General features: G+C 47.6%; 1 protein-coding gene across 1 annotated transcript; it reads left to right on the forward strand.

Annotated features, from left to right (window-relative positions):
- The first annotated feature begins 273 nt into the window (after positions 1–273).
- On the forward strand, positions 274–10,204 carry BPIFA2 (BPI fold containing family A member 2). The gene is given in 8 exon segments (XM_021689306.1): positions 274–430; positions 2,339–2,483; positions 3,147–3,254; positions 4,799–4,878; positions 4,881–4,950; positions 7,219–7,300; positions 8,579–8,642; positions 10,137–10,204. Coding segments are annotated over 8 exon segments (774 nt in total).
- The last annotated feature ends 463 nt before the right edge of the window (positions 10,205–10,667 follow it).

Genomic DNA, 10,667 nt, shown 5'->3' on the forward strand with positions numbered 1-10,667 from the left:
GGAGCCAACATGTGCAAAGGACTTTTGTGTAAAGAGCACAGACTTGGAGCTAAGTGTGACTTTTCAAATTTCAGCTCCTCCACTCACTGGCTGTGTGTCTCCGGACAAGTTGCTCTAGGTTTCTGACCTGAGTTGTCCATCTATAAAACAGAAGCAAACCACATTTATCTTAAAGGAATGTGAAGTGTAAGAGAGACAGGTGCTTATTGAAGATTCCTTTTCCTTCTGGGTGATTCTCTCTTCGTCCTATGACTGTCCAGGTGTCAAGACAAGATGCTTCAGCTTTGGAAACTTGTTCTCTTATGCGGTCTGCTCACCGGGACCTCAGCGTCTCTTTTTGGAAATCTTGGCGACGACCTTTATAATGTTGTGAACAAGCTGAAACCTGCTGTTGAGAAAGGACTTAAGACCAGTGACAATACACTTGAATGTGAGTCAACAAGTGATGATCAGTGGCACCTAGGAGCTTGCCTCCTGAATGCTATGTCTGCATTACCAGAGGCTGCCACCAGGGGCTGCTCTTTATGGGTGGTTTACGGAGAAAGGTTCAGTTTCTGGTTCATTCACTTATTTTTCAGGGAACAAGCAATGCTCAAACGAATATCCTCTTATACATTATATCATGGCACATTTTTTTCTAATATCTGCAGAGGATAAAATCCTAAAACTGAGATTTCAAAAGTTCAAAAGGTATGCACATTTTCAATTATAGGAGATGTTGACAAATAATTCCCTACATTAACATTCTCTCCAAAAGTCTTGGGAGAGTGTCTTTTTTTCTACTCTCTTGATAGCATTGCTATGGGCAACTTAAAAGTTTTGCTAATCTCATAGGTAAAAGATTATAACTCATTTCACTTTGCATTTCTCTAATTATGAAAGAATTCACTCGTTTTTTCATATTTTATTAGCTATTTATATATTTTAGCATAAATATTTTGATCATATTCATAGCACATTCTTCTGCTAGGTTGTTCAATTTTCTTATTGATATGTATTAATTCATTGGAAATTAAGGAAATTAGCTATACCTAAGCCTAGGTAGCCTTAAAGCTACCTAGCTTTATATTTAATCATGTCTCTTTTTCATTCTGATTTCTTAAAAGAATTTGGCTTTCTTTTCATTTTCTTGAAACATTATAGGAGGAAGTAAATGCTATAATGCTAAATGCTATAAATGGCTACCTTTCAAACCTTGTCAGGGTTTAGAGCCTCAAAGGTATAGAAGGGACCCACTCTTGGGCGCCTGGGTGGCTCAGTTGGTTAAGCGACTGCCTTCGGCTCAGGTCATGATCCTGGAGTCCCTGGATCGAGTCCCGCATCGGGCTCCCTGCTCGGCAGGGAGCCTGCTTCTCCCTCTGACCCTCCCCCCTCTCATGTGCTTTCTGTCTCTCTCATTCTCTCTGTCTCAGATAAATAAATAAAATCTAAAAAAAAAAAAAAAAAAGAAGGGACCCACTCTCTAATTTCACTGCTGAGAAAACTGAGTTCAGAAACAGAAGTGTCTGGATCAAGGTCACCTAATGAGTTATAGGACCAAAAATACTTTTATTGAAATTGGTAGTCTCTGTTTCTTATATCATTATAACTAGGTAGATACCATTGATTGTAGAGCCAAGTTGCAGAACCATAGTTACATTTCTTCTCTTGTACAGCCTTTGTTTTTCCTTGAGTTAATAATTGCCTTATTTTTCACTTGAATTATTTTCTATACACATATCCTTAATTCTTTGCATATGCACTGTTCTATATCTGCCATGTCTATCTAATCCCTCTTTTCTCTGGAGCCCTTCCATTAAGACACTTCGTTTTCATACTCCTGTATGAATTATTGCTCTCGGGGCCTGCTGCAAAACTGTCATCCTGGGACTCCCATTTGCCACTTTTATGAGTTGGAACCATACTTTTTGCTTGATTCTAGATTTTCTATTTCTTATTCTCTCATTTTGTTTGACCTAGTTCTTCAAACTTGCGTGAACATCTCACTTAGAGCAATAGACAACCCCCTCAAGTCACTACTAGAAGCTGGTGTACAAGCAATATGAATTGCCTGGTTAATTGATTGATTGCTTTGTTTATGAATGATGAGTATATATTAGTATGAAGGCAGCATGGAAGGAACAAAGGCTCCCCAGCCGCATGACTTTAGGCACATTTCTTAACCTTTTGATCTTTTATTTCCTCATCTGAAAATGCAGATAATAACAATATCTGCCTCATTTGGGTTGTTATGAAGCGTAAATGAAATAACATAGGCAAATAGTCTTACCAAGTGTCTGGTACATGGTCACTGTTCCATAAGTGATGGACAACACTAAATGGCAATTGTTTTTGTCAGCTGTCGTTCAGAAACTGACCGCCAACTTGGAGAAGCTTCAGAAATCCAAGGCTTGGCTCCTGGCCTAGGAGAAAGTGCAGGAAATGAGTAACTTGGTGAACGATGCTCTTTCTAAGATCACTCCAGCTAAAGATGAGACTTTGGGGTGAGTTGATGCTTCTAGGTGGAGATCTTTGCTCCAAGAAAAGGGAAAACACATCTTTGAGGAGGTGAATTTAAGGTCAAAGTCAAAAAGTTTGATAAACCTTATTCCTCCCCACAGAGTCAAGGTGGTCTGAGGCCAGGTTCATCAGAGCTTGAGCAAATTAGACACAGGGCTGCAGGGCCAATCTGGGCATCTCATGGGTTTGGGCTTCCATATTATGTAATTTTAGGATCAGGGTAAAGAGCCTCTTAATCCTTACCTCCACCTGTTTGCTGGTGCCTGAGGTCCCTTTTCCAAGGAGTAAGTCTTTCTTCTCCAAATATAGCTGAGGATAAAAGTCTGAATCCCCTCAGGATAGAGAAGACGAGTTCATACCACACAGCTGGCTCCACATGAGGAGGTTTGGAATTAAAGGGTTCTGGGTTCAGATTCTGACTCTGGCACTTATTTCTCCCTGGAATCTCTGTGGGAAATTACATCTGACTGAGCCTCCGTATGCCAGGCCATAACATGGAGAGGATAAAACCTCTGCACGGGGGTACTGTGAAGGCCAAAGAAGGCAAGGCTGGTGAGGCCCAAATGCTCAGCCTGATGCTGGTGTAGAGAATGTCAGCCCATGGCTGGCATGGGGAATGACAAAGGGAAATTGTGGGTTTTGCACAGGTTGAACATCATTAACTACCGCATCCTGAAAATCAAAGTTGAACTGACTCCTGATGGCGAAGTCATTAACATAAGGGTCCCCATCGTCGCTAATGTCACCCTGGCCCTGTGAGTAGGCATTAGAATCTGGGATTTGGGAGAGGCTGTGCACCATGGCCAATGGATCTCCAAAGCAGAATCGGGCTCTTTCCCATGCTACCGTGTGGCCTTGGGCCTCAGTCTCCCAATCTGTACATGAAGGGGGCTTTCCAGCTCTAAAATCTGAAGCTTTAAAATGTTCTAATGAACTTTGGCCATAACCAAGTCTCTTTGGAAAGAATCCTCCATGAAGTATTTCTGAAATCGTAACACTTATCTAATTGTAAAATTTGAAAACCTGAGAAGACATGAGCGTTTATAACTCTGGCAAAATTTCCTCCAGCATTATGTCGTCTCTTGAGATTCTCTTTAAATAGCAGTGACCATTATAGCTAAACACAGATAGTAGTGCACAGTATATAATGAAGGGCATGTGTGAAAAACGTAATTTTAAAGTATTTTAATTACTTTAAAAGAGATAGAGAGATAGGAAAATGAGCATGTGTGGAAGAAGATAAATTGAGGACACGGGGATTCCATCATTCATTAGCTACGAGATCTCGGGATGGTTACTTAACCTCTCTATACCAATGTTTCCCCATTTTGAAAATAAAGATAACAATAATGGGGCTCCTGGGTGGCTCAGTCGGTTAAGCGACTGCCTTCGGCTCAGGTCATGATCCTGGAGTCCCGGGATCGAGTCCCACATCGGGCTCCCTGCTCGGCGGGGAGCCTGCTTCTCCCTCTGACCCTCCCCCATCTCATGCTCTCTCATTCTCTCTCTCAAATAAATAAATAAATAAAATCTTTACAAAGGACACAATCAGAAATACATACCAGGGCGCCTGGGTGGCTCAGTCGGTTGGGCGACTGCCTTCGGCTCAGGTCATGATCCTGGAGTCCCAGGATCGAGTCCCGCATCGGGCTCCCTGCTCGGCGGGGAGTCTGCTTCTCCCTCGGACCCTCCCCCCTCTCATGTGCTCATTCTCTCTCAAATAAATAAATAAAATCTTTAAAAAAAAAAAAGATAACAATAGTGCTTCTACCTCATGGTATTGCTATAATGATGACATGGATTAATCCAGGAAAAATGGGTTTTTTTCAAAGATTTATGTGTTTTAGAGAGACAGAGAGAGCGGAGTGGGAGGATCAGAAGAAGAGGGAGAGGGAATCTCAAGCAGAGTCCCCGCTGAGTGGGGAGCCCCACATGGGGCTCAATCTCAGGCTCCTGAGATCATGACCTGAGCGGAAATCAAGAGTCGGACGCTTAACCCACTGAGCCACCCAGGTGTCCCGAAAAAAATGCTTTTTAGAAATGCCTAACGTATAATTTGCCCTCAATAAATGTCAACTATTATTATTACTTTCATTATTAGGGTGGTGCTCTATAAAACTGTCATACGAACCAAATCCGTGTGGCCAGGCGAAGAAGCCCGTAACGTACATGTTAATTAGGAATCCAGACGATGCTGACATTATCCATAGACAAGCTGGAGAGTTAAAGATCCACACAGGCGGAGGAACCCTAGTGGGCCTTCTAGACCTCTGTTCACTGGGAGTCTTATTTCCTACAGGCCTGTCATTGGCCAGGTGGTCAACCTGAAGGCCTCTTTGGACCTCCTGACTGATGTCAGAGTTGCAATCGATGCCCAGACTGTGCCCCCAGAGCGATCATAGGAAAATGCAGCGGTGATCCAGACAGCATCTCACTCGCCGTGCCGGACAGGTAAGGCTGGTCCGTCTCAGCAGAGCCGAGCTCTCAGAGGAGTCGGGGATCCCCTGGCTTCAGCCCTATTCCTGTCCTGAGGGGGCACAATGTGGCAAAAGAGCGTAGCTTTGGAGTCAGACAGACCTTGGTTCAAATAGCAGCTACCGACTTAGAACTTTGTGACCAACCTAGCCCCTCTGAGCCTCAGTTTTCCCATCTGTAACCTGAAGGTGACAATAATGTCTCCTCACCGGCTGTTGAGCCGACCATCTGGGAAAATACGAGTGTTTAGCACAGAGCCTGGCACACACTCAGCGCTCGGTGAGAATAACATCCATGCTGACTTTGACTTCCTGTTCTCTCCATTCCTGAGACAGGAGTGTTGGCCTCTGATCACCGGGCCGCTCTGTCAGTTCTGTTTCCTGCTTTCTGAAGCGCTGGTGTTAGGTGCAGCACATTTAAGATTGTTACTGCTTCTTGAAAAATCGACCCCTTTATCATTATATTATATCCCTCAATAACCGTAATAATAATAATAAATTGTATTTTTCCTCTTGCCTCCATGTGGGAGGAGGAGGAGAAGTAAATGCTTACCATGAGCTCTAATTTCAAATTGTCCCTAGAGAGTCCTCAATTCACTGGAAAATTCCCAAAACGAGATATTGCAAACTGAATCCTCTCCATTTAAATCACTGATCCCTGTCAATCCACAAAAAATCTACTTCTTAAACAGTGTGCTTGCAAGGGCAGGTCTGGTGGAGGAAGAGGGTGAGGGGAGGAGGGGTGACCCTGGAGGCGGCTGTTAGAGGAGAATGGTCTAGAAGTCGAAGGCCGGGGCAGGTTGGCTTTGGGGGAAACAAGGTTGGATTCTCGGCTCTCAGCCCTGAGGGCCGTGAGCAGAGGTCACTCCACCCTACTCCCTCAAGGGATTTGATCACAGCTTGCCAAACCAAAGAAAGGCTCTACTGCCCGATGTTACTGGGGAAGGCTGGAATATAAATGGACGGGCCTGAGCCCTGCTGGATACTGCCTTGTCGGCAGCCCCAGGAAATTCATCCTGCTGCTCTGGGTCTCAGTGTCCACATCTGTGAAATGGCCTTCCACTCTGGTGCCTAAGCCCTCTCAGCCCAAGCACTCCCCACCGCTGTCTGGGCTCAGCGGGATCTGTCCCCACCCTCCTATCGCCGCACTCTTGTCCTCGCTCACTCTGCTGCAGACACCCTGGCCTTTGCTCTGGGCCTCAAACAAGTTCTTCCCCACCTCCAGACCTGTGCACACGCTCTTCCGGCCTCCTAGAACACCGTTCCCCTTACCTCCGCGTACTTCTCAACCTTCAGGTTCTAAAAAAGGTTCATCCTATTCTCCCTCAAAATCGTCTACTCTTGGCCTTCAAAGTACTTGTCACAAGCTGTCATTTTATTTTTTTTTCAAAGATTTTATTTGAGAGAGAGAGAGAGAATGAGTGGGGGTGGGAGGGGCAGAGGGAAAGGGAGAAGCAAGCTCCCCTCTGAGCTCGATCCCAGGACCTTGGGATCACGACCTGAGCCAAAGGCAGACACTTACCTGACCGAGCCACCCAGGCGCCCCATCATCCTATATTTAATTCTATGTTTACTTCAGTCCTTCTTTCAGCCAATAATGTTTGAGCACCTGCTATGTTCCAAATAGGCTCTGAGCTCTGGAGAATTTATTGGTGACAACCGACCAGGACCCTGTTTTCCTGGAGTTTATTGTCCTGAGGGAAGGGCAGACAGACAAGTATCCAGGCCATCAGTAAAGAGCCCTCAAGGAAAATGTCAGCTTATGATGAGCCCTAAGCAGAGCAGTGCATGTAACAGGACTATATGATATAAAGCCCTCCCTTAGGCAAGCAGTCAGGGAGGGCTGCCCTGAGGAGGTGTCAGTCATGCTGAGAGCTGAAGGTGGGAAGGAGCCAGCCTTTAGCAAGACCTGTGTCACGTTTAGGTACCAGGTGAGGAGCTGCTTGTGCTTTGCCCATCCCCGGGTCCTCAGCGTAATCAATGCCTGGCATGCAGGTGGTGATCTGTAGATAGGTGTCGAATGAAAGAGTGGGATCTTAAGGTTGTGATGAGACTCTCACAGGTTGAGGTGAGCCTCTGGTCAGAAGTGGGGCACCCCTGAACAGAGGCTCTGTCTGTGGTTAGAAAGGCATTGCGGTGTCCCCGGGTTTACCTGATTTCAAGGTGCTCCGCCACCTCCCACCCCCCCAGCCCCCGCTGCGTGGCCGTTCTGCCCACGAACTAGGCTTTATCCACTCTTTTCCAGCCACAATACTCTGATGGAGAAGGCCGTGAACACTGTGAGCAACTTCCTGACAAAGACCGTGTCCCGCCTGGTAGAGAAGGATGTGAGTCCTCCACTTCTCGGGGCCCAGAGCCATGCCTGAGGGGGAGGGGAGGCAGGTGTGCCATTCACAACCGCACTGTACTCTCTGGGCGCCTTTTCTTCTGAGGGGCAAACTCCTCATCGGGCTGTCAGCTGGAACCTGTGCCCCTTTACTCAGCCTGGGGAGAGGGAGGGCAGAGCAGGGGCCTGACATTAGCTGAAATCACTGGGTCCCAAACTTGGGCCATTCCCCGTGTCTACCTACCCCGGATATGCCTTTTTCGCTAGTGTGTTCCTCCTTTAAACAGTACAATTCTACATAAGCTTCTTTAAATACATGTATTTTAAAGATTTTATTTATTTATTTGACAGAGAGAGACACAGCGAGAGAGGGAACACAAGCAGGGGGAGAGGGAGAGGGAGAAGCAGGCATCCCGCTGAGCAGGGAGTCTGATGCGGGGCTCGATCCCAGGACCCCGGGATCATGACCTGAGCCGAAGGCAGATGCTTAACGACGGAGCCACCCAGGCACCCCTAAATACATGTATTTTAAAAAGAAAACTGTATCTCTACCATAATTTAGAAATGAATATCATTTATACAATTAATTTAAAACATAAACACAGACCTATAAAACTGGTATTTTCATCTATGCATCATACAATACCATTTTTACTCGATCCAGAGAGTCTGAATCAGTCATTCTGGAAGGGGGCTGGGAATCCGGGGTTAGGAAAGAAAAATCCTCCAGGTGACTGGAGCCTCACGACTCAGAATATGGTCCTCTGCCCAGCAGCCCTGGGGCCTCACCTGGGAGCTGGTTAGAAATGCGGGCTCTCAGTCTGCCCGCCCCGCCCCCCGCAGCCCCCCAGACCTGCTGAATCAGAATGTGCATTTTAAAGTGATCCTCAGGGAATTGTACACACACACAGTGAGAAACTCTCTGCTATACGGTTCCCAGGGCCCCATTTGATTCCTTAAAATTCCGGGGTTCCAAAGTTCAAGGTTTCTAAGAGGGTAAGGTTCTGGGATGTTAACACTCTAGATTCTCAAGTTTCTAGGATTCCAATATTCTAAGGATTTAGAATTCTAGCATCCTATGGCTCTCCAGTTTGGGACTTCTAGGTTTCTATTGTTCTAGAATCCTAAGGGTCAAAGGTTGTGGGATCTTGGTGGGTGGCTGGCAGTTTGGCCCCAGCTGATAATGATCTACCCTCCTTCCTGGTCCTGGCCCTCCTCTCCTCTCCCTCCCTCCCTCCTTCCCTCCCTCTCTCTTTCTCACTCTTTCACTCCCCCACAGGTGTGCCCACTGATCCACACCTTACTTTCCACTCTGGATGTGCATATTGTTCAGGACATTATTGGTAAGTCACAGCCTGGGGACCGGGGGTGCTTTCCCTCTGCAGCCTTCCAAGGGCAGGCATGCACCCTGTGCCCACCCCACAGCAGGTGTGGTCAGGGGACCCTGGAGAAGCAGGAAGACCCAGCATCTGAGCAAGTTGGGAGAATGTGACAGGACTGAGGGCGTTCTGTGGGCCTCTGTGAGCTCTCTACCATCCTCCCTCTTTAAATCCACAGAACCTGCCTGGCAGAACAATGTGAGAAAGAAGATGGGCCAGATCTGGATTCAAATCCTGGCTCTGCTATTTAGCAACTGTGGGGCCTTATTCAAGTGGCTCTGCCTGTCTGAGCCTCAGTTTCCTCCTGGGTGAACCAAGACTGTAAACACTGGAGGGTGATGAGTGGATTAAAAGAAGAAGCATAGAGCCTAATATCCAGTAGGCATTACTAGTAAACACCTGCCCTTCTCTTTCCCTCTTTATGAGAAACTGTGGCTTCTCCTCCAGCTGTAGGGGGGGCTTTCTTTGGCCTTTGGGTCTCTAGGCAAGGCTGGGGTTGCTGGGGATGCTGGAGCAATAGAAGTGGGGTAAGTGTCAGGGTCCTGGAGGTGGCCCTTCTATGGAAATAGCCACTGATCAGTTCCTCGGGCAATCACTCTGTGCTTTGCATATGCCATCCCATTGGATCCTCACAACAACTCTGTGGGGTGGGTACCGTCATTATACCCATTTTACAGATGAACAAATTGAGGCTCAAAGAGGTGGACTGACATGCCTGAGGTTCCACGGCTGTCAGACTGACCCACTGGAAAGTGGCGGCCATCAGGGTCTGGTTTCTATTGGAGACTGAGGCCTGCTATTTATTTTTTTATTATTCAGATAAATTTCAAAAGGAAAACCAGCTGCTTAACGATGTCTGAGGAGGGAGATGAGGAGGACTGTGGGTGATGTCCACCTCAAGGTAAGGGGTGGTGTGCCCCACACAGAGGATGAGTCTCCTCCACAGGCACCTGTGGTGAAGCCAAAGCAAGGCTCAGCTTCTCTTCTTTTTTTAGCAGCAGGCTGAGCCCTAATCTTGGTTGTAGACTGAGCTGTGACCCTGGCCCCAGCCTGAGCCCTGATCCTGGTCACATTCTGCACCCTGAGCCTTTTTCGCACACCCAGACTGAGCCTGGATCCTGATCACAGACTGAGCTTTGACTTCAGTAATTTACTGAGCAATGACATCAGTCACAGACTGAGCCCTGACCTTGATCTCAGACTGATCCATGATCCTGATCCTATACTGAGCCCTGAACCCTGGCTCCAGTCTTGGCGTCTGATCAGTCTTTTCACATCTGCCATTGTTCCTAAGGTGAGGGGAGAGGAGAGTAAGGGGCAGAGGATAAGTCAGGGCCAGGTGCCAGAGACAAACCCCAAACCACAGGTGCCAGCTCCCTCTTCAAGGCCTTAGACCCTGCAAGGGATTGTAGGGAAGAGTTTGGGCAGCAGTGTCTGATGGCTGTGGTCTCGTTCCAGATCGGTGCCCAGTGTCCCTGGTAGCATCTCCATCTGGGAAAGGTGCAGCCACGCCCCAAGCAGAGTGACAGCCTGAGCGCAGCCAGAAGGGGCCCTCCCAGAGACTCCTCCTCGCAGTCGGGACAGCAGCCTCTGTGCTCACCACCCTCCACCCCCTGCAATTAAAGACCACTTCGGCATCCTCTTGTGTGGCCCATTTTATTCCCTCCATTGGGATTGGGGGAGGGCAACTAGGTGGTAGAGACCTGGGTGGGAGCTGGAAGGGACCTCTGGGACGATCCAGCTTGTTTTACAAATTGGAACACTGACACACACAGGGGGCAAGAGACTGACCCAGGGTCACACAGCCAGTTGGTGGCAGTGGCAGGCTCTTGATTCATCCATTCACATGCTCAGCAGGCGTTCAGTGAGGGTCTACTCTGGGCCAGGCGGGCAGTAGGAATGGACAGTCACATTTTGGGCAACCCCACCCAGGGCTTTCCTCCCTTCCCCTCAGGGAGTCCCCAGGGACTCTGAGAGGCCTTATGGAGG

This window comes from Neomonachus schauinslandi, chromosome 10, assembly GCF_002201575.2.
Source record: "Neomonachus schauinslandi chromosome 10, ASM220157v2, whole genome shotgun sequence".
NCBI lineage: Eukaryota > Metazoa > Chordata > Mammalia > Carnivora > Phocidae > Neomonachus > Neomonachus schauinslandi.